This window comes from Podarcis melisellensis (genome assembly GCF_964234715.1).
Source record: "Podarcis melisellensis genome assembly, chromosome: 12".
NCBI lineage: Eukaryota > Metazoa > Chordata > Lepidosauria > Squamata > Lacertidae > Podarcis > Podarcis melisellensis.
In genome coordinates this window covers 2,959,466-2,983,717 of record NC_138544.1, presented here as the reverse complement: position 1 = coordinate 2,983,717, position 24,252 = coordinate 2,959,466, and the positions used below count along the sequence as shown (strand labels likewise).

Genomic DNA, 24,252 nt, shown 5'->3' with positions numbered 1-24,252 from the left:
CGAAGAGAACCTTCTCCACTACTGCATCTGTGGAAAACAGTTCCAGGAGACTTTTTCAGATGGTTCGTCATCTAACGCAACCACCTTCACCACTGGGGCCTGATAAGGACCTGCAATGATTTTGCAGATAAAATTTACAGTGGTACCTCGAGTTACATACGCTTCAGGTTACAGACTCCGCTAACCCAGAAATAGTACCTCGGATTAAGAACTTTGCTTCAGGATGAGAACAGAAATTGTGCTCCGGCGGCACGGTGGCAGCAGGAGGCCCCATTAGCTAAAGTGGTGCTTCAGGTTAAGAAGAGTTTCAGGTTAAGAACAGACCTCCGGAACGAATTAAGTACTTAACCCAATGTACCACGGTATTAAATTCGAAAAGAAGTAGACTCCACTGTGGTAGGAAGAGTGGGAGAGTGCCAGAGATCTGTCTAATAAAGTTGCATGGGATCAATTTCAACCTGTTGCTTCCACATGGACAGGCTGCTTGGATGAGTGAAACCAACCACCTATCTCCTTGATGCTTGCCCATCCTGGCTCATAAAAGCGAGCCAGGGAAGGGCTGGGCAATGGGCTACATGGGGTGGTGAATGATTCTCTCTGTGAGGGGGGCTTTCTGGACTCTGCCTGCCTGGCAGCTGTCTCATCAGAATGGTGCATGTGCTAGTTATCTGCACATCAGAAGCTAGGTGTTTTCAAAGGGGTCCTATCTCTGCATTGTTGTCTATACATTAGATACCTATACAAGTGATTTGGAGGTTTTTTTGTATGGGAAGTGCAATCCAGCATCTGAGCCCCCCCCCACCTGTAGTCTGAAGTGGTACAGCCCAGGCACAGCTTTACTGCCTCAGAGGAACAAAGTCTTAACCTTCTTTTAAGAAATTGTTTAGCAACTGAAGCGTAAAATTATGATAAACACCTGAGAAAAATCCCTTACTCCCTTTCCTCACATACATATTAGTGAAATGTTTTGTGTATTTATAATCATAATGTTCAATAACTTTTCCTATTAAATATATTCTTATAAACATCATGGGGGGAAATGAGCTCTTTCAGAAGATCATAAAATCTGCTCAGCTGCCTATCAAGAATCAGCATAGCACTTTTTTCAGACTTACCATAACTCCAAACATCGCTTTGGTGGGTGTAAATGCGATGCAGAATAGACTCCAGCGCCATCCATTTAATAGGAACCTAGGAAGATAGCAGTGTAATTGCTAAATCTGAATACTAAATAGTAAGCACTGAGAAACAATTGGGATGAGTGCAAGGATGAGTTATATTGAAAGACTGGATGTAAGAAGACAGCCAATTAAACAGAAGAACAGAATGCAATTTGGGCCTGGTAATAATATTTATGTTGCATAAAACTGTTGTTCAGAATATGTAAACTAGAAGTTAGCCACCAATAAAACACTTTCCATTTATAACACATATTATGCATAGCTGCTTCTATTGAGCAGAGTTTAACAGATGGCTGCTAGCACAGATAGGTAACATAGTAATGCCAGTGCTTTGTTTATCAGTTAAATTTCAATGCATTTTTGTCATCTAAGATATTGCATATTAGGAAAACGTTCAGAAAAGGGCAAACAACACGATCAAGGGGCTGGAGCAATTCCCCTTTGAGAAACGTTTGCAGCATCTGAGACTTTTTAGTTTAGAGAACAGCTGAGTAAGAGGTGGCATGCTGTAAGTTTATAAAGCTATGCTTGGCTTGAAGAAAGTGGAGAGGGTTTTTTTTGCTTTCTCCTCTAACACTAGAATTTATGGACATTCAATGAAGCTGAATGTTGGAAGACTCAGGACAGATAAAACAAAGTAATTACTAACTCAGCATGTAATTCAGCTCAGGAGGCACTGATAGCCACCCGCTTAGATGGCTCCAAAAGAAAAATGGACAAATTAATGGAGGATAAGGCTATCAATGGCTACTTGCCACAATGGCAGGAATGCTGCCATTGTGGAAAATGGCAGCATTCCTGGAAAAGGCAGGAGGGGAGAGGGCTCTTGTGCTCAGCTCCTGTGTGTGACCTTCTCACACGTATCAGGCTGGCCACTGTGAGAACAGGATGCTGGACTAGATGGGCCTGGTCGCTGGATCAGGCTCTTTTTTTCTTATGTGGGCAAGAGATTTCTTCAGGGACTAAATGGGAGTGATTCAAAACTCTTGAGGCAGAAATGCACCAGAATTCTATCAAACAAACCAAGAGGAATGAATTTTTTAAAAATCGTCATCATCTTTCTTACTTTTCCTCCTTCTGCATGGTATTCCTTTTCTTCTGCGCCAAGCAGTTTGGCCAATCCAAAGTCAGTGATCCTCACATGCTGAGGAGTCTTAACCAGGACATTCCGGGCAGCTAAATCACGGTGTACCAAACGACGTTCCTCCAGGTAATTCATTCCCTGCATCCAATAAATAGTTGTAAAAATCTTTTTTTAGCGCCCCACACCAATAGCCATGCTACGTAGAATATTAAAGGACTATCGCTCTATACAATAAATGGCCAGGTCCAACGAGATTTCACCATTGTGGGAAATGGTTGCAAAGCTAGAGAAGTGATTAGATGTTTTTAGGCTTATACTGGCTAAGTATATATTGTCACAAAGATCCTTCCGATACCTAGGAAGGTAAGAGTCCACTGCCAGGTTTAGGTGCCAACTTTGGATCTTGTGTTTTACAGCAGTTCCTAACTCTGGATTCTCATGTTTTGGGACTACATAGCCTCCAACACCTCCATGGTCACTGGCCAAAGATGTGCAGTCCACTAACACCTGGGCAAAGCTGCTCTATCTTCCCTGGTGACCAGACTCCCTTGGAACCATTCCAACACTGATTGCGTACGGTATACAAGCACTAGCTGACACACAATCAGATTGGTGTGCTACTGACATGAATCAAGTGAATCCATGCAGAATTTGGGATGAGGGAGCATTCTTGTGTGATTCCTTCACAAGTTTGCATCTCAAACCTTCAGAGTTTTCCCCAGACACTTTTGCTGCACAGTCAAACTGCGGTTCCCAAACGCCGAAAACCGAGAAGTAAGTGTTCCGGTTTCTGAATGTTTATCGGAAGCCAAATGTCCGATGCGTCTTCCACTTGAGTGCAGGAAGCTCCTGCAGCCAATCAGAAGCCATGCCTCAGTTGTCAAACATTTCAGAAGCTGAACAGGTTTCTGGAACAGATTATGTTTGACAACTGAGGTTTGAGTGTAGATAGTAAATATACATAGTATTAAATGTTGGATGTATGGAAAAGGAATCACAGGAATGTTTCTCCATGCGCTGAAGTCTAAGCAGATACATTCAAATCACTGCTTTCAACAAGTCAACTAAGGTGTCAACTCATCTTAAATGGTCATAACATCACAAATATATGTCACCATATTAATCCAAAGGATCTCCATATACAGCCTCTTTCAATTCAGAACTTCACAGAGGAAACAGAGGGATTCAGAGCAGCAGCAGGAGCAAATTTATTTGTCATGTGGGTGGTGGAAAATGCTGCATCTTTGGGCTAAAAACTGTGAAGGCAGAAATCCTCTATTCTCTACACCATTAACAAATAGCAGAATTTATGTTTTCATGCTAAAGTAATAAACTATATTTGTGATATTCTATAGTACTAACAAATACTTCCCTTGTTTTATAGTTGTCATTGTTGGGACATGACTGTTAATAACTGTAACCAGAACCTTTACACATTATGAAACACTGGCATTCTTATATGCTTGTGAAAATGAAGCCTTTGAAAGAACTACAATCAACTCATTTTTGAAAGAGGCCAACAGAGAAAAAGCCCATTAATGCTTTGGGGGTGTGTGAAATCCCCCCAAACAGAAATGTGACGATGACACAGTAATAGGAAAATGTTTTTCTCCCAAGTGTCCACCCCCATCCTTTCTCCATTAACCTTGGACCAACATCATAGTATCTACTAAACATTTTCAGATGAACTCCCACGATGTGCTAAGGGCTCCCAATGTTGCCAAACGACTTACCCTAGCAAACTGGCAGAAGGCCACAAGAAAAGCTGTTTTCATGAAATAAATGTAGCTTTAATGAGCTGTTATTCTCAATCAAATCAAATCAACAACCCCAACAAAATCCTATCAAGAGTAACCTCAGTCAAGGACTTAAATAGTTCCAGTTTATTAAATCAGCTATTCCTTCCACAATTGAGTATATGCCTGTATTATGCTATAATATAACTGGAATGCCATGTATTAGGTAATATTCCATTTGATCTAATCCTAGAAAAAGAGGTGTTTTACAGTATAATTTGATTATATACTAGTTTCTAGATTTATAGATAGTAACTGCATCTCTCATAGTACTCTGATATTCCACTTCAAAATCCCCTCCCTTTTTTATTAGGAAGGTTATGAACTGCCTCTTGAGACACTTTTGCGCTGAGAAAAATTCTATGCTTCAGATAATTAAAGATAACGTCCTTCAGAAAATGTTATTTCAAAGCCATAGGAAGAAATAAAGGAATGAACTCTGTGGAAGAGCACCTTTGGGATCTGGTTTCCTGCCCGTGTGATGGATTTGCTACGATTTCTAGACAAGCAGATTTGGCTTCAAGACTAAAACTACTTACCCAGTGTGTGTTTTAACTTTGAAAAATAATAATAAAACAAATATGCAGCACCAATCCTCATTGTGTGCTAGATAGTTTAAAATTCAGCTGAGTTTTCAAAAACAGCTTCCCAAAAATCCAGAATTCCTGGTGGATGTAATCATTCCCTTCTGTCTGCTTCAGCTAGCTCTTTAAATTGTATAATATCAGCTAGTTGAGCAGCTAAGGTAAAGGTAAAGGGACCCCTGACCATTAGGTCCAGTCATGGCCAACTCTGGGGTTGCGATGCTCATCTTGCTTTACTGGAGCCGGCGTACAGCTTCCGGGTCATGTGGCCAGCATGACTAAACCACTTCTGGCAAACCAGAGCAGCGCATGGAAACGCCGTTTACCTTCCCGCAGGAGCAGTACCTATTTATCTACTTGCACTTGGACACGCTTTCGAACTGCTAGGTTGACAGGAGTTGGGACAGAGCAACGGGAGCTCACCCCATCGCGGGGATTCAAACCGCTGACGTTCTGATCGGCAAGTCCTAGGCTCTGTGGTTTAACCCACAGCGCCACCTGCGTCCCAGTTGAGCAGCTAGTTGAACTGAATTCCTTAATTTACCTTTGCAATCTGCACACACCAGTTGAGAAGGTGCTGGGATCCAATGTTATCCTTGTGCTCTCGAACATAGTCAAGAAGGCAGCCATACGGCATAAGCTGCGTGATGAGCTGAACGGTGGAGGTGAGGCAGATTCCCAGCAAACGGCAGACATGGGGGTTGTCAACACTCGCCATGACATAGGCTTCCTGATCAGGAAAAAGAGGAGGAAAAAGAAGCTCATGAAATGATATTGCTAAGTAATTAGGCTGTGTTCATCACGCTTTGTACATGACTCTACATTTTAATAAATATAAATATTGTTATAAAGAATGAGGCGGTAGAACTGCTGCATAAATACGAAGTGCAATTATTATCAGAGTTAAACGTTTCCTGCAGACAGAGGGCTGGAGAAGAACCTTTTTGAGCCTGAGGGTCACATTCTTTATTGGGGGCCACATGCCAGTGGGGTCAGGGCCAGGAGAAAAAGTGGTCAGAGCAACTGATCTAACTCAGTAGGATACATTCCAGTCATCCAAAAGTCAGAGGTTTCTCACTGCTTCCTGCCGCCCTGGGACTGAGGTTCCCCATCCATGGAACATGGTGAACTAGTCCAAGTCATATGCAGAGAAGATCCAATGAAACCAATGGATTAATCAGCTTAATCAGTGCTTTTTTCTGGGGGGAAGCAGGAGTACACAAACCCCTAAACATTTTGTGAATCTAGGTTTGGCCTCATTGAAGGGCAGTATTTCAATATGAGTAGGAAAATGGGAGTTTAGGGAAGTTTTTAATATCTGATGTTTTATTGTATTTTTAATATTTTGTTGGAAGCCGCCCAAAGTGGCTGGGGAAACCCAGCCCGATGGGCAGGGTATAAATAATAATAAATTATTATTATTATTAGTAGTAGTAGTAGTAGTTCCCCTAAACATTTTTTTAGAAAAAAAAGCACTGAGCTTAACTAACATTGGATAATCATTCTCTGCAGTGCTGGATTACCAAATAGGCAGAGTAGGCACCAGCATATGACCCCTACACCTTTTAAGCGCCCCACAACAATGAATCAAGCTTTCTTAGTTCAGTGTTATTCCACTACAGTGTGTGCACAAGGCATCCCCCTGAGATTTTGACTGCCCGGGGGGGGAGGGGCTCCACAGGGTTTAATCCAGCACTCATCCTCTGCATGTGGCAGAGATTATTCACTATGTGGAGTCAGTTTTCAGAAGCTTCTCTTGGCAACTGCAGTATCTGCTGCAGCTCCAACTTTTCCTATGTGGTTGTTGTTGTGGTTGCTGTTATTTAATTCCTTCCTTCCTTGATGGTACACACTACACCCTGAGTTCTGGGGACTGGGAATATAAACATTGGTGTAGCTATGTGTGTAAAATGTAGTGTGTGTGTGCGCGCGCGTGTGTGTAACACATACTTATATTAACAAAACTTTGTAAAAAGTTATTTCGAGGAAAGTTTAAAGACTTGTGATACTGCCATTTACTGTAGCTGAATCAGAATGGTGAACCAAATTTGCTTCTTCCTCTGCTTCCTGTTATGTCAGATACATGCTGTATTAATTTTTTAGTTAAGTCAATATTCCCCAAACTGTGCTAAAGTCCAACTCACCCTCCTGCAAAGGTTGACCTGAAGTCTACTAAACTGGGAATTTAATTGTATGGGATGTGTGTATATGTTGGCCACACAGAATATGGAGCTGTTCCAGAATTTGACAGAGCCTATTAAATTTGATACCGCCAAGTGAAACAGACGCCAACCCTCAAAGAAAGAATAATGAAGCCATTGTGCAGTCATCTGTTCTTTAAAATGCTTTGAGAAATTACAGCAAAGCTCTTGTTTTTACACTTTATCTTGGAAATCTCTGAGGTACGCCATGACCTGCTGCAAGTATGTGTGGCATTTGATGGTAAATCTCCTGAATTAGCTCTTTCCTAATAAAGTCATTACGAGCTGTGGCTGGAGAATGAACTGGATTTTAATACTTGCAGAAAAGTTCGGAAGCAGCAGAACTAATGGAAGATCCTGCTGCTTTATGTAACAGTGGAAAAGGAAAAATGTGAGGAAGGGTGTTATCCTCACTGCCCAACAGGATTGCTGCATGCTAGAACACAACACAGAAAGGGGACTTGTTAGTTGGATTAGAACATTCCAGAAATGCTCCTACAGTGGCCCATGCAGGTGGGACTTCAGAAGCAACAGCAAAATAAGCACTGTGTGTTTTATCTATGTTTGTATTATTTATTGTATTTATTTGTGGACTACTACAATTGATTTGTCTCATGATGTTAGCCGCTCTGAGCCCAGCTCCGGCAGGGGAGGGCGGGATACAAATAAAAATTATTATTATTATTATTATTATTATTCAAACTGACTTACATTTTTCAAAAAAGAACCCAACACCAAATATAAAATCTGGAGAGCACTGAGAAGGACACAGCTGCTCACGACGAGGCCTTGATGCACCCACCAAAAATGCACCCAGGGCGATGGCCCCCTCAGCCACCCCTGTGCCACATCACTGCCTACAAGCTGCATATATCTATGTCCAGAATTGTTTTGCTGAGCCTTATCTTCTGTAACAGTAGACTATCTGAACCTTTTTCTGCTTCCATGTAGTGATTGGTACTGGGAGCATCTTCCACTACGTGGGTAGCTCACCTGAGATTCCCAGCATCTTCAACTCCCCCAATTCTTCCCACCCCACAATCCTGTAGTCCCTCGGCCTTTCTCATTTTGGCCCCCACCATGGGCCAAATCTCTTCCCGTAGAACAATGGTGGAGCTCTTTGGGCATCTCTAGCCATGAACCTCCTTCTCTGCCTGCAACAGTTCTCTTTAGAATAGGGTTGGCATATGTCCAGAATTTCCCGGACATACTTGGAATATGGCACGCAGAAGCAGTGTCCGGGCGGAAATTGCTGAAATGTCCGGGGAAATCTAGACATAAGGCAAGCCATGTTGGAAGCTCAACAACTTTAGCCCAAAACCTTTTTGAAATATGGCAACCTTACTTTAGAATTACTTCCTAAAAGCAGTTGATGGAAAATGTAAAGTGTCTCCCCTCCAAACCCAATTAAGGATGAACATAAATTTATATTTGTCTTCATGCTATAAAATCGCAGTAACCAATATTTCAATGCTTCAAAAGTGTGGGCGGGGGGGGGGGGGAGACTCACGTCAAGAATTTCTTTGTTGGCTTTAGGTGATGTGGCCTCTCTCAATTCCTTAATTGCTACAGGAATTTTAACTCTCTCGCCTTCTGGAATCCAAAGCCCCTATAAAATAAAAAGGTTAAATTTAGCATAGAGCTAAAGAGCAAAAGTTTGCATGGAAAGTATATGGAGACTTCAACAGGGATGTGAACACAGAAGCCAACAATGAGCTAGGTAACCCCTCAGGGTTAAGTATATACCACAAAATTTCTAGAAATGATCATAGAATCCTACAGCAGGAAGAGACCTCAGCCCTCTCATGCTCTGACTGGGGTTTGAATAATGCACTAGTTCAATTTAGGGCCACCATATGTCTGGAATTTCATAGCTAGGATCCGGCCCTTGTAAACAGCATCTGGGCAGAAATCACTAATCGCTGAAATGTCTGGGGAAATCTGTCAGAAGTATAGATTTTGGTGAATTTCCTAAAAATGTGCTCAAAATTTCATCTTTTTGTAGAGATTTTTGCAAAAGCTTTAATTAACATCTTGCTCAAAAGTGGGAAGTGGCAGCAGCAATGGCCCAGATCTGATGGCTAGGGAACGGGGAATGTAATATGGGCTTTCAGGCTCCTCCCCCTCAATAATAATAATAATAATAATAATAATAATAATAATAATAATAATAATTTATACCCCGCCCATCTGGCTGGGCTTCCCCAGCCACTCTGGGTGGCTTCCAACAAAATATAAAAATACAGTAATGCATCAAACATTAAAAACTTCCCTAAACAGGGCTGCCTTCAGATGTCTTCTAAAAGTCTGGTAGTTGTTGTTCTCTTTGACATCTGGTGGAAGGGCATTCCACAGGGCAGGTGCCACTACCGAGAAGGCCTTTTTACTTAATGTTAACTAGGTGCAGAATTGAAATCTGTACCACTGTTGTAACCACAATTACTAGTAACCAAAATTAGCTTTTAAGCCAAAGTTTAAAGATTGTTTCTAATCCTATTTTCAGTTTCTGGCTTAAAAACTATATTTATGCCAGTGAAAGTTTAATGCTATACTAAGGGAGGGGAAAGAGCAGTGAAGAAGCATTACTCCTGAGCCAAACAAGCAAATGTTTTACCATCATACAATGAGAGAACATTCTGATTAATTTGAACCATTCAATCTTTTTCTGACCTTACCTTAAAGACGGTACCAAACGCTCCAGAGCCAAGAACTTTGATTTTTTTAAATTCAGTTTCCTTTAGAATTCTTAGCAGTGCCTGGTTTGGTGCCTCCCCACTGGGAGTCAGGGGTTCAACAAGCTGTCAAATACCAAAAGAATATGGTTTAAAGTGACAGGCTTCCTACTTTTTATATTAAAAACAAAAATAAACCCCAGATAGGATTACCTCACTTTTTTTTGAGAAGAACAAAACAGGTGACAAACTTACATTTCACCTGATTTTCCTGAATAACATAATGTAGTACAAGGCAAGGAACTCACAAGATTGCGAGCCTTGTTTTTAAAGCTCAAGGTAAGCAAATCCATCATTACAGTCTCAAGGTCAGGTATGAAATCTCAGTGTCATGGAGAAATGGAGGCTCCAATGTGTTTTGCTCGAATATGAGCGAGGTTCTGTCCAGAATTAACATGGACAGCAGGGTCAGAGTATGGCATAATATCATGGCCATGACTGATTGCACAATGGCCTTGAGTAGCATGTGCAGAGTCATATTTACTTAGGAAGAATAGACTATTGTTTGAGTCCTACTGAAAGAGTGTTATCTCCCCCCACCCCCAATGTACTTCTTTGAGGGAAGACACCTGGATTTCATGAAACGAATAGGAAATAATTGCTTATTTGCACTGATAATTTGCAAAAGACTCCAAGACCCTGGCATACATTGTTTGTGTCAGTTTTGGGCACTACATTACAAAACAAGGTGCTCCACCTACCTCTCTTTCTTGCAGCAATCTGCGCAAAGTACGTTTTCTAACAATGCGACGCCTACGAAGGTAAAGGCCAATGCCCAGTGCGATAACGACAAAGCAGAGGATGCCTCCAACAACTCCAGCTGCAATGGAGGGGATCTTAGAACTAGAAGGCAAAAACAGAAGTAATTATCTTTAATCTCATAGGAGGGTGAGGAAGGAAACTCACTATCTACTGAGTATCCAGAGCTGAGAACCTTGATTTTAAATGAAGGGGGACAAAATAAAACCAGATCATTCTTCTAGTTCTGCTCCAGGGCAGCTCACCTGCTGCCTTCATCATATATCTTTATTATGCGCCAGGTGAAAACGTTTCTCTTCAACCAAGCCTTGGGCAGATTAATATTCTACAGCCTTGTAATGTGGTGGGGGATTCTTTTTTTTGGGGGGGGGGGATGTTTTAATGATTTACTTGTGTTTTTGTTTTAATCTTGTTCTTATGTTGTAAACCACCCTGAGATTTTGTGATGAAGGGTAGTATATAAATTTAATAATAAATAAACATTAATGCAGAGCTGTGACAGCCAGCATGTATGCTTTGTCAGCCTAAATCAACATAAAAATCAATTCTTACATATTAGCCTTGATTACCAAACAGAAATAGGAAGAGGAATAAGAAAAAAAAAATGCTATCTACAGAACAGTCAAAATTATATTAACTTGCTGTGCTTAAACCATACATTTCCAGGGACTATAATATATACACATTGGAAATCCATGTTGTATATTCAGAGGGTCATTATATTTCTAGTGTTTCAATATTATATTTTAGCCATAAGCAAAACACATTATAACCATGAAATATGGGTGTGTGTATACAGGTTATGTTCAGTATAGACATGTAATTAATTAGCAATAGTTAGCAATAGTTACCCATTAGGACAACCTTCAAGCCCTGGTCCTTTGCACCTGTAAAAAAATCACACACACAAACACAGAGAGATGGAGAAGAGGCAGCAGAATTAATACGTTTACTGCTAGATTCTTCAATTCTTCTTTTGCCCTGCACACATTTTTTAAATATATAAAGACAACAAGCTTGCTAAGGAAATACAGGACCTGGGAAAATGTCAAGATCCTTGAACTAGATGCATTTGTTAAAAGAGTAGGGTACATTGTACTAAAGGAACAGCTTCTAACTCAGTGTTTTAAGCATACTGGGAAGAGAGCCTGCCAGAACATTATTCAAGTCCATTATTCAAACGGTGCACAGAACCTCCAATTCCCGCCCCCCTCCCAAAGTACAAATTCAATCTCTTAAAAGGCAGTGCCTTATTCAGATTTCAAAAAGACCACACAAAGCATCCTATCACAAAGAAACAACTGTTTGCTGGACTACATGAAAGGAACCAGCAATTTTGCTGTGAGTGGACAAAATGCTCACTTTTAACATTCTTGCTAGTAGAAAAGTATTGGTTTAAAATATCTGGGGATAGAACTAACACAAAGGGGTATCTCTCAATTCCAGTCCTCAGGCTATTCAGTGCACCCTGTGTAACAGAAATTTTTTTTGTTTAAGGGGAAATCTTTAATCTTAATGACTTGACTTATGACGTGCAAGGTGGTTTTATAATGGAGGAGCAAAAAACATGGATTTGCCCACAAAAGGCTAATGCAGTACTGTTTCATGGATAGCAGAGGTGTGGGTATACCAGAGTTTCTCAAGATTTAGAAGCTGTTTATATAAATTAGCTTCTCCTTTAGTCTATATATCACATGTGGGATTTTGTGACAACAGTCCACAGAAGTTGTGCATATTTTAAAGAACCAGAAATATCCCCTCTTAACATTCTTGAACAGTTTTATAGTGCTCATTCAGAAACTAAGATAAGAAATATTAAACTGAATCTTTGAAACTTTGAAATACATCTCTTTTGCTCTCCTCATTTGCTGTAAAAGTGAAGCCTGCATAAAAATCCTTGAAACTATGCAGTTCATCCACTGTCATCATGAACACAGGTTTTCATCTGCACATACAAACATTTTAATTCACTTGGTACAGGCACAGTAAGTTTGGGCCAATTTCCCAAAACAATTCGAACAATGTTTTTCCTGAGCCCACTATTTCCAAGTTAATCTACAGCCAGGTTGCTTAGATTTATGGCCTCTCACAGGATACTTAATGTAAAAACTTTGGGACAAGAATTTAACAAGAAAAAACAATTCTCTGATAAACTACAGTTCCCAGGATTTGTTTGCGTGTATTTTAAATGTATGGTGGGTATGCAACCTCAGTTAACAAGACCACACTCCTCACACCCTTGTGGGCAATCTGATCCCACTGTCTTCCTGAGAATATTGATCTATTACCCTACTATTACTGTTGTGCCTAGAAGAGCCAGAAGAAGCCAGCAATGGAACTGGAGGGAGTCTTGTGTCCTCACCACGAGGGAGAGGTGGAAGAAGCACCGGCACACACTCCAGCTACAGTGCCAACGAAGATGGCTATTCAGTTAACCTGTGGACATGTGATACTAGAAGACAACAGCTGCCACCACATTGTAGAAGAAGAAATTCATGACAGAGAAGGCTGTCAGTGGCTACCAGCCAGGAAGAATCATAGAATCATAGAGTTGGAAGAGACCACAAGGGCCACAAGGATGGCTCTGCTCTGCCTCCACACTTGGAGGCAGCAAGGCTTCCGAATACCAGCTGCTGGAAACCACAGGAGGCGAGAGATGCTCTTGTGTCCATGTTTAGCTTGCAGGTTTCCCACAGGCAGGGACGCAGGTGGCGCTGTGGGTTAAACTACAGAGCCTAGGATTTGCCGATCAGAAGGTCGGCAGTTCGAATCCTTGCAGCAGGGTGAGCTCCCATTTCTCGGTCCCTGCTCCTGCCAACCTAGCAGTTCGAAAGCACAAAGTGCAAGTAGATAAATAGGTACCGCTCCAACGGGAAGGTAAACGGCGTTTCCGTGCGCTGCTCTGCTTCGCCAGAAGTGGTTTAGTCATGCTGGCCACATGACCTGGAAGCTGTCTGCGGACAAACGCTGGCTCCCTCGGCCAGTAAAGCGAGATGAGCGCCGCAACCCCAGAGTTGGTCACGACTGGACCTAATGGTCAGGGGTCCCTTTACCTTTACCTTCCCACAGGCATCTGGCTGGCCAGTGCAGGAACAGGATGCTGGACTAGATGAGCCATTGGCCTGATCCAGGAAGCTATTCTATGTTCCTATGTAGGTTTTAGAACCAAACAGAAGTATGGTAGGTTTGGATATTTCTGCAATCGACTAATCACACTTTCATCAGTAAGATGGAATCTGCTATTTTACTCTGGCCTTCCATGACCCAAAAGTTTTGAACACCTTCCTATTCCCATTCAAGAAGGAGTCAGTTTAGAATATAAACTCATTAAATCAGACTGCCTCTTGCTTTATCATGTGTGATAGACTCTGAACTTGTAAGGTAAAAGTGGGGCCCCTTTAAAATGTTATATTTGCCATCTGAGAGAGTCATTTTTCTTTGAAAGGCTCTCAGAGAGCAGTAATAACCTTTACATGACCCACCCTTGTGGGACCAAATCCATAGAACTTTCCCATGGAATCAGCATCCATTTCTAGCAAGCCACCCATTTTGTATTCCTTGTGATCAGGCCCAATCAGTAGCTGGGTCACATGAGAGCTGCTTGCAGAAAATTCACTCCTGCACAGATAACACCTAAAAGTGACATTGTGTATTATTTTCACTGAAGAAAAATGTTGATTTTGGTAATGCCAGGGAGGGCGCACATGCAGGGCACACCATGGGGATGAGGCATGGCTGGGGTAAGCCACAAGAGCAACCCCTGCCCATGTCTGCAAAGCAGGACACGCTCATGGCGAGCCCAGCACCACTTTGCAAGACTTGCAAAAACAAAGTGGGGCTCACAGGGTGCCGTGAGCAGGCCTGCACCCTGGCCCCGCAAGCCCAGTACTGCTTTTGTGAGCAGCGCTGAGTTCCCTGGGAGGGCACTATGGGCTGCTGCATCCTTCTCATGGCCCTCTACAATTGGGGGGCAGCTGAGATGGATGCAACAGGCCTGCGCCCTGGCCCCTGTGAACCCAGCACTATGACGCTGCTTGCAGGTGCCAGGGTGCAGGCCTGTTCCCTCCTTCTCAGCTGCCCCAATGGGAGGGGGCTGCTGTGAGGAGGCCACAGCCCACGGCGCCCTCTCTGCAAGCAGTGGAAAAGCAGCTCTGGCTTGCAGGGGAAGGTGCACGCAGGCTGCGTCTTGCTCAGCTGCCCTCCAGTTCTTTAGTTGGAAGTCACAAGACCTAAACTGACAGAAGTTTTCTGCATATATACAGTGGTGCCCCACAAGACGAACGCCTTGCAAGACAGAAAACCCGCTAGATGAAAGGGTTTTCCATTTTGGAGGCGCTTCGCAAAACGAATTTCCCTATGGGGTTGCTTCGCAAGACGAAAAAAACCTTGCGAGTCCCCACGGGTTTTTTTCGCTCCCCCCCTTTCCTAAGCTGCTAAGCCGCTTAACAGCTGATCCGCTAAGCCGCTTATCAGCTGATCCGCTGATCCGCTAAGCCGCTTATCAGCTGATCCGCTAAGCCCGCTAAGCCGCTAATCTGCTAAGCCGCTAATGGGCTTGCTTCGCAAGACGAGAAAACCGCTAGACGAAGAGAATCGGGGAACGGATTCTTTTCGTCTTGCGAGGCACCACTGTATTCTCTAAAACAAAATAGAATATCCCTTACATGAGGCTGTGGCTTCAGTGCACGCAGGACTTTTTTGTGGCAGTACTCACGGGTACCGAGTACCAGCACCTCCTTTTTTTGTTGCCCATAGCAGCCATTTTGTGCTGGCACCCACAGCACTTCAATCATTACACGGGTTCTGGCACCGCATTTATTTTTCAACCAAAAAAGCACTGAGTGCACGTATCCCTTTTAAAGATCTGTTTAGGCCATGGGTAGGCAAACTAAGGCCTGGGGGCTGCATCCAGCCCAATCGCCTTCTAAATCTGGACCGTGAACGGTCCGGGAATCAGCATGTTTTTACATGAGTAGAATGTGTCCTTTTAATTAAAATGCATCTCTGGGTTATTTCTGGGGCCTGCCTGGTGTTTTTACATGAATAGAATGTGTGTTTTTATTTAAAATGCATTTCTGGGTTATTTGTGGGGCATAGGAATTCGTTCTCCCCCCCCCATATAGTCTGGCCCCCCACAAGGTCTGAGGGACAGTGGACTGGCCCCCTGCTGAAAAAGTTTGCTGACCCCTGGTTTAGACAATCGTGTTGTACCATAAGGAAGTCCCTAAACACAATATATTAATTATCCACCAGGTGTCAGTACGGTTCTAATCCAAGAGGTTCTTAAAACTGGGCCTTCTTTGGGGCTGCCCACATAAAACTAGGTGTGAACCATTATGATGTCTCAGTCTTTTAGAAGTGTTAACAAGCTGTAAGTTGTTGTTTAGTCATTTAGTCATGTCCGACTCTTCGTGACCCCATGGACCAGAGCACGCCAGGCACCCCTGTCTTCCATTGCCTCCTGCAGTTTGGTCAAACTCATGTTGGTAGTTACAGATAGGTAGCCGTGTTGGTCTGCCATAGTCAAAACAAAAAAAATTCCTTCCAGTAGCACCTTAAAGACCAACTAAGTCAGTTCTTGGTATGAGCTTTCGTGTGCATGCACACTTTCGTGTGCATGCACACACTTGGTATCTGAAGAAGTGTGCATGCACACGAAAGCTCATACCAAGAACTGACTTAGTTGGTCTTTAAGGTGCTACTGGAAGGATTTTTTTTCATGTTGGTAGCTTCAAGAACACTGTCCAACCATCTCGTCCTGTATCGTCCCCTTCTCCTTGTGCCCTCCATCTTTCCCAACATCAGGGTCTTTTCCAGGGAGTCTTCTCTTCTCATGAGGTGGCCAAAGTATTGGAGCCTCAGCTTCAGGATCTGTCCTTCCAAGGAGCACTCAGGGTGGGACCCAAATCAAACAAGGCTATGGCACTGGGAAAGGTTGTTCTTTTTTTAAAAAAAAAAACCTTTCCCTTCATATCTTGATTATAATCTCATCCCCCAAGCTGAAACTTGGCTCATGGGGGAAAATATGCAAGTTGAACCTTGATGACATCAGTTAAAATAATTGGATTTCAACATGACAACATTACATATTTTTCTGTATACCAGACACAACAGCTTCAGCAGTTCCACTTTCAACTACAAATCTTTTTAAAGATTTTATATGCCCCCATGTATGAAATCAATTTTTTAAAACCTAAAACACCAAAATCACTTCCAAATCTTTAGAATGTAGCAGTTCTGTTTAGTTTTGATTGTATCTTGCTTTCATGCTTGTTAAGTTAAGTTTTTAGTATTTTTGTTTACACAGTTAATATTCACAAATTAAAATGCTTATCACTTCAATTTGCTTTAAAATAAAGTGTTTCTACTCACCCGCGAACACAGTTTGGATGACATAGTTGACACACTGAATTTTCATCTGCATATTTCCAGACAATGGTATCATTTTCACCCAAAATACCAGCGGGGCATGACTTAACGCAATGAGGACCATCTTTTACATGGGCACACTTCAGACAACTGCCTGGACCCTGCGTAAGAAATAAGAAATTGGGATATAAAATACTTTTGTCCATGAGCTGAGAAGTGCACTAATGGAATGGCATAAAGGTTACTGAATGTCAGGCGTCAGAGGATCCAACCCCCCACGGTAGGTTGCCAGGAATGGATAAGACAAGGAAGGTTCTTGCCAATGTTGTTTATTGAATATTCACAGAGAGAGGCTAAGAAACACAGCCTCTTGGAGTAATGGTGTTGCTCCGAATAAATCTCCACCCACCTTCTCTGCTCCTTCCTCCTTCGTCAACAGCACCACCCACCTGACGGTTACCACTTAGGGCCATGTGAATGTGAAGGGGCTCTCAAGAATGAGTCAGTTGGTCTTGCTGTTAAGATGCATGCACCAGCCCTAGCCAGCCAAAGCACATATGACGTCGGCCAGAAAGCGGGGGCATACAAACGTAGGGGTGTACTTTCATAGGGCTTCCTTCATGGGGACAGGAACCCTGAGTGATCAGGATTCCCATTCCTGTGGAAAGAGTATGCTTCCTTTAGACTAATGCTGACTGTGCATTGAGTGGGGACACCAATGGCGCACATCAGTGCTGGAGATAGGGCAACCCAGCAGGTTGAGAAGCCCTTCATACAGCTTGATACCCATGGCTACCAAATGCATGAAATGCCTCCTAGCTGGCAGGCTGGTCAACAGCTCCTCCTCAGAACCATTCCAATTTGCTTGCTACTGTGCCCTCTTAAATTCCATCCAGCCTCCTTGATTGCTCCGTGATTTGTTCCCAGCCTTTCCCCCAACTGTGTTATGCCACAGATATGATGGCCTTCTTTCTGGCAGTAACTGTGGTAAATAGTGTTGCAGGCAAGATGTTTAAATTTTCAAAAACTATTGGAGACAACCAAGCCCCACATCTCTAGACATCTGCTGGCCCTAGAACATTCCCCTTAAGAGGCAAGTTGAGTGTCCTTCAGGAATGTTAGCTGTGGGGAGTTATGTTGCTTGTACCTTTTTGGATATGCAGGAGCAGAGTTGGGATATTTTATGTAAAATGTAACACTGATGTAACACTATGGTGCCAAAAACTGAATTCTCACTAAAGATTAAAATTGTGCCCCCCCTATTTTGCAGTGATTAATTGCCCATCATTATCACAGCTACTGTCCTCCCCCCAATACAAAACTTACATACTTCCCTTCACCCAAACTAGCAACTGCTTATGGATGTAGGAGATCCAACATGAAAATGATTCTGCTTTTATTTCAGTGGAGGGAAGTGCTCTGCACATGGACGGGGAGCCCTTATGGGCAAATGACTTACGCATCACTTAGGCTTGGCTAGGAATAGGGTTCTCCTACCTACATGAGCTCCCAGTCCCTCCACCCACCAAGCAGATTTACCTGCACCCTCTGTTGCTGCATTGCACAGATCTGAGTCCGCCATGGTTTAGGGAGTGGGGCAAGTGAACATTAAAGTATTGTTGGGAATAAGATTGCAAGATAATATGCACTTACAGGTCCTGTGCAAGTTGCGTTGAATTCAGTTGAATTTTGCACCAGGCATTCTGGATGGCACTGAAGACACTCAAGCTCTCTTACAAACTCCCGAGGATTCCTGAAATGGATAGAAAAGTGAATATAACTTTAACAGCAAATGGATAGATAAGTGCATATAACTTTAACAGCAAGATATGACTCCAAGTTTCCGAGTGCTGAAACATTAATGTAGTATTTTGACAGGGTTGATGCACATAAATAAAGGAGGGCAGAAGGACTATATTATAGCACTGGAAGAAGCAACACTAAAACAAGCCTGTTCTGTCACTTCCAAAATCTTGCTAAGACATTCCAACATTAACAACCCAGACCCAAACAGACAATCCCATTAGCTTCAAAGACCAGGGAGGTGACAGTGCTAAGGTAGTGGATTATTCAAGTTTAATACCTGGGAGGAAATTCCAATCATGTCACCCGGTCAGACTGAGGAGTGGCTGTGGAATACCTATGATGCCCAAAAGCATCATAGTAGTAGTGAGCACTACAGACACCCACACACCCACTGACAAAGCCTCCTTCCAGTGATGTGCTAGCTACACATTTCTCCAGCACTCTGCAATTTCTTTTCTGGCAATCCTGGATAGCAAGATACCAAGGTGTATTCCCCACCCTCATGTTAGGGGGAATTTAAGTTTAGTGGTCAATTTGCATAACAAATGGACATTGTGTACAGGCCTCATGGAGAATGTGCAAATTTCCTGGTTAATATGCATGATATCCCAATTGTGGACACTCTCTAACCATTATGTGTTGGGAATTCCATTCCTCCCTTGCTGCAGAAGTGCAGGATTGTTACATGTCATATGTCTATTACATTCCAGCACAGACTGTTGGAGTTTCATGAGCGGAACATCCACTCTGTATTGCTTTTGTGTTCTCTCTCTCCGAGAAGAATGACAAGGAGAGAAGCCATGTTTTCTTCGTCCTGATTTATGTACAATAAACGTAGTCTAGTATCCACGCCTCGAGCCAGATCTGTTGTGCGTTTACTCTGCTGAGTAATGTGTGCTCTTGCATTGCAGCATGATCGCGGACGCACGTCGGAGGAGGATGACTGAGGGATCTCCGCAGTGGCAAGGCTGAGAAGGGAGGTGCTCCGGCTGGGGCCTGTCCAGCTGGCTTTCCATCCCATGGTTCCAACATCATGCACAACAGGCCTTGGGGAATGTGAATATCTCAACGGCATTTTCTACATTGTTTGGGCACATTCTCCAGTTAGTATGCATAGGATCCAAGAAACATGGCTTCTTCCTACATGTGTTTAGAAATGTGCCATATGCATGTGGCTAATCTCACATGGTCCACAACACACAGGGGTGAGCAGTGAGGTGATGAAGTTTGCTGATGATACTAAATTGTTCAGGGTTCTTAACATAAAAAGAGATTGTGAAGAGCTCCAAAAGGACCTCTTCTAACTGAGCGAATGTTTGGTAAAATGGCAAATGCATTTCAATGTAAACAAGTGTAAAGAGCTACATGTTGGTGCAAAACCCCCTTAATTTCATATATATGCTCAGGAGATCTGAAATGCTGGTGATTGACCAGGAATAGGACCTTGGGGTCATAGTAGACAGCTCAATCAAGATGTCAACCCAGTGTATGGCAGCAGGGAAAAAGGCAGATTCTATGCTAGAGATCATTAGAACAGAAAATAAAACTGCCAATATCTAGGGTGCAACTGCACTTGGAATGCTGGATACATTCCTGGGTACATTTAGGTTGCCACACCTGAAAAAAGGATATTGTGGAGTTGGAAAAGGTTCAGAAAAGGGTAAACAAAAGGACCAAGAGGTTACAGCATTTGGGACTTTTTAGTTAGAGAAAAGACAAGTAAGAAGTGACATGATAGAAGTTTATAAAATTATGCATGGCTTGGAGAACATAGACAAAGAAACCTAACACTAGACCGGGGTAGTCAACCTTTTTATACCTACTGCCCACTAATGCATCTTTCTTGATGGTAAAATTTCCTTACCGCCCCCCAGTGCTCGATGGAAGGAGGATTCAGCTTCTGCCGTAGAACCCCCTACCGCCCACCTAGAATAAAACGCCCACTAGTGGGCGGCAGGGACCAGGCTGACAACCCCTGGGCTAGAGCATAGCACTTCTTCATGTAGTACATAGCTAAATGATGAAACTTGCTCCTGCAAGAGGTTGTGATAGCCACCAATGGAGGATATGGCACAATGTCTATGCTCTGTAGTCCAGCCTCCTTCTCAACACTCTCAAGTACTCCACACTCAGCTGAGCAGCATATGCAGATCTGAGGGGGAGAAATGGCCCAGCATGCTGCTATTCAGCTTAGGGAAAAGATGAACAGCAGCATGGAGTCATTCATCCCCATTTATGTTACTTCTCTTGGGCTGGAGAAACAGGCACCTGGCAGGTCGCAAGAGAGGGCTGCTTGGTTGAGTTTGGCTTGGTGAGGCACAGGAAGATGCCTTCTGCTGCGGCAGGCCATTTGTCCATGCTGCCCAGTACTGTCAACTGCAGCTGACAGCAGCTCTCCAGAGGCAGAGGCCATTCCCACCACCTGCTATACCTTTAACTGGATGATGCCATGGGCTGAACCTGGACCCTTTTGCCCTACTATATGTTCTAGTTCGACTTCAGCCCCACAGGCGCTCTCAGCGTTGTCTCCCAACCAACCAAGCTCCACCACAGAGCTATGTATCTGTCGCTCAGGTCCTGCAGGCCAATTGTGTATGCAATGAGGTGCAGATGTGAGCTTCTGTCATGCTCTAACCTACAACATGTGAAGCTTTTCTGTCTTTCACACAAGTCCTTCATCTATTAAATGCCTGTGCAAGTGTGGCTTGTTGTATCTGCGTGGACTCTAGTCACACAGTTATTTATAAGCATCATTTTCAGTTAACATTTGAAGATTCTACACATGGGGGCACAGGAGTGTAACGTGCACCTCATACCTTGCCACAATTACATCCTGTGGGCTGGAGATGCAGGCAAACCCAGAGGAATCACAATGCAATTTTTAAACAAGGGACTGAATTATATTGGTTAATCAGCTGATACTTAAATTCAAAGCTTCTCTGAAATTTCCAGTGAATCATTAAAATATAAAAATTGAGAACAGATGGTTCAACTATTACATGCTAGGTAACTTTACCACTAATTAAACTGTGTCTGATCATAATTTGATGTGAAAAGACCAAATTTGCCATGTGGGTCAAAGCATTACCTGGAGGAATTTTACAGTACTTATAAAAAGGTAACATCTGCTGAAAGATGAAGTATTTCAAAAAGTTTACATTATGTATATGTTGGGTTTTTGTTTCATTTTGTTTTAAACTAGCCAAAGAATTTCAGAAAGACATAGTAGAAGGAAAAGCAAGAAAAATATTTTCTATGGGAAGCATGTGGAGGAGTAAATATTGCATAGTTGACATCAGAGAAGAACAACATGTTCTTCTTGCCTCAGGATCACAATCATTAGCTGGGATTCAATTTCCATGCGTCCATGGGACCTTTGCACCTGACAGACTAGATATAACTGATTTTCCTGTTTTTTCCTCAGCCAGTGCCAGCAAAATAATTGGCACTAGTATATTTGATCCATAGTCCTTATAACTTCTCTTATTCTTAGTTACCTGTGTTGATTGCTAAGTTATATGCAACTCCTGCAGAATAACTCCCTGCCACCATCCTTCTCTGTGGTTCAGCAAAATGCAGAGTCCAGACACACATGAAAGCTAACATATACAGGATTAAGATTTGAGTATCTTATTTAAATAGAATGGAGGAAACGCTTAGCTTACCCTTGCACAATGTTGCACTCTTTGACACACTCCCGTTGGCGAATAAAGTAACGGCAAGAAAAGCACTGCAAGGGCCCCGGGCCCCAGCAGCCTTCGTCTGAGCAGAGGGGATGGCAAATTTCTGTAGCAGCGGCTAACAGACAAAATAAATTAAACATTAAATAAATCTCAAAAGATGGTGTCAAAGTCACAAGAGAGGATAAGCATCAAGGACATGATTCAGTTTCCACTGATACTCAGTTAAATGAATTGCTAGAATTCAGGTTAGGATCTATTTGTATTGCCTCCATCCTAGATTGTGGTACCCAGAAGCCTTCTCAGGCACCTGATCTCCACAACACCCTCCCCTTTTACATGTACAGTCATGGGAAAAAGAAAGTAAATCCTCTTTGAATTCCGTGGTTTGTTATGTTGTTATCAAGACAGAACAACAACAATCTGCTCTTTAGCAGGTCTTAAAATTAGGTAAATACCACTTCAACATATTACAACACCTGACATATTACACTACGTCATTATTTATTTGCAACTTTTTAGCACCCCTCATTTTGGAATTTTAAAGTTGAAAAAATTAACATGCCCTGCTGCTTTGGCCAGGGTGTCTGGGAAGAGGGAGCCCCTCAACTGTTTCTCAGAGCAGAGCAGCAAGGAAATGGGCTTCTAGGCGACCACTGCAAATGGGAACAGAGTTTGGCTCCTAAGGAGTGCGGAAAGGGACCTTCTCAACCCTGAAACCCTCAGCCAGTGCCTGAGCTGCTGACTGCTGGCACTCTCCCCCCACCCCTGGTTGTAACCCTCCTAAACTTTGAAAGTAGGAGCATCAAATAGGGCCTCTGAAGGATACAGGAAGGTTCACACAGGCAGTCCTTATGCTCAACTGTGCCTGATATGCAGCTTAGGGATTGAGGCTTCCAATAATGCATGCTTATGGGGATATAGACAAATGCAAAACCAACAACGTTTTAAAAATGTGATTAACTGCAAGCATGTGCAGAAGTCTCTCTGAAATTTACAGGTAATTTGAACTGGATAAGTGGCCCCTAGTAACTTACCACATTCACTTTCATCTCTGTTTCTAATTATTTTTGTGCTCTGATCTTTTGTTACAAAAAGTTTATTCCAGTCCACTGTGTTACCGAAGCAGAGGTGGTTGTTTCTTAAAATGGCAACATCTCCATCGCTTACTTCCTTCAGACTGCGCAATCCCAGAGATGTTATGTTCAGGCCAGTGATAGCAAGAGCATATTGGCCCCTAAAATGGAAAAAAAAGTATGGTTTCAAAAAAAAGGAGGGGAGAAAAGAAAAATGCAGCTTTTCTAAAATCATTATTCTTTTGATTTTCTGGTGCTAGAAACAAGCTTTGAAATAAATCAAATGAAATAAACAAAAATATGCTGTTTAATATGTTTTAATTTTAGTTCTCTAGTATAAAAAATAATCTGAATAAGGAGGCTTTTCCAGCCTGAGATCCACATTCCCTTCTGGAGAGCCTTGGGTCGGGTGGGCAAGGCCAGAGGGAAAAGTGGACAGAACTACTAAGAGAAGTTTTAGCTTTCTACAGGAGACTGGTTTCTACACACAAAGACATCACTCCATCCTCCATCCAGGGAAGTCAAAGGCATCATCAGAGTTCAAAGAAATATTCCAGTCAGGCAAAAACACTCAAGGAGCGTGCAAAGCAGGGCCAGCGAGGGGGATGGCCTGGACAGAGGGGGGGGGTGGCCTGGGAGACGGAGAAGTTTGGGAGGCCACATTAGGGAAACTTCTGAATCAGTATTACATGGCTAGTTTAAGGTAACAGAGAAAATCTGAGACAGTTTGGTAACATTATTATTAACATGCAATCCATGCTTTTCAGATTTGGACACCATTCTTAGCTGCAACCTGCAGTGCGCTATCAGCTTCTAACACACATGCACATTAGGGCTGGGCAATGTCAGCATTTCAACACTGCGATGTATTGCTTGTTCCTCCCTCCACATGTCAGGTACTGGGGGCAGAGGGAGTTAGTGGCAGGCAAGCCCCACCCAGGATATACCGCCAGGTGAAGGTGCCATTGTGCTCTGGCCCTCAAA

The 24,252-nt window shown here is 42.8% G+C and overlaps 1 protein-coding gene across 2 annotated transcripts in view; it reads right to left on the bottom strand.

The window, feature by feature from the left end:
- The window catches only part of EGFR (epidermal growth factor receptor), a 146,485-nt gene that overhangs the window by 12,134 nt on the left and 110,099 nt on the right, over window positions 1-24,252 (bottom strand). For both annotated transcript variants that reach the window (XM_081931013.1, XM_081931014.1), the window contains exons 12-22: window positions 23,230-23,429; window positions 22,178-22,310; window positions 18,360-18,459; window positions 16,710-16,867; window positions 11,189-11,224; window positions 10,280-10,421; window positions 9,522-9,644; window positions 8,357-8,455; window positions 5,190-5,375; window positions 2,248-2,403; window positions 1,116-1,191 (exon numbers count right to left, since the gene is read on the bottom strand). In XM_081931013.1, the coding sequence (XP_081787139.1) occupies window positions 1,116-1,191; window positions 2,248-2,403; window positions 5,190-5,375; window positions 8,357-8,455; window positions 9,522-9,644; window positions 10,280-10,421; window positions 11,189-11,224; window positions 16,710-16,867; window positions 18,360-18,459; window positions 22,178-22,310; window positions 23,230-23,429 (1,409 nt within the window). The remainder of the gene's footprint in view (window positions 1-1,115; window positions 1,192-2,247; window positions 2,404-5,189; window positions 5,376-8,356; window positions 8,456-9,521; window positions 9,645-10,279; window positions 10,422-11,188; window positions 11,225-16,709; window positions 16,868-18,359; window positions 18,460-22,177; window positions 22,311-23,229; window positions 23,430-24,252) is intronic.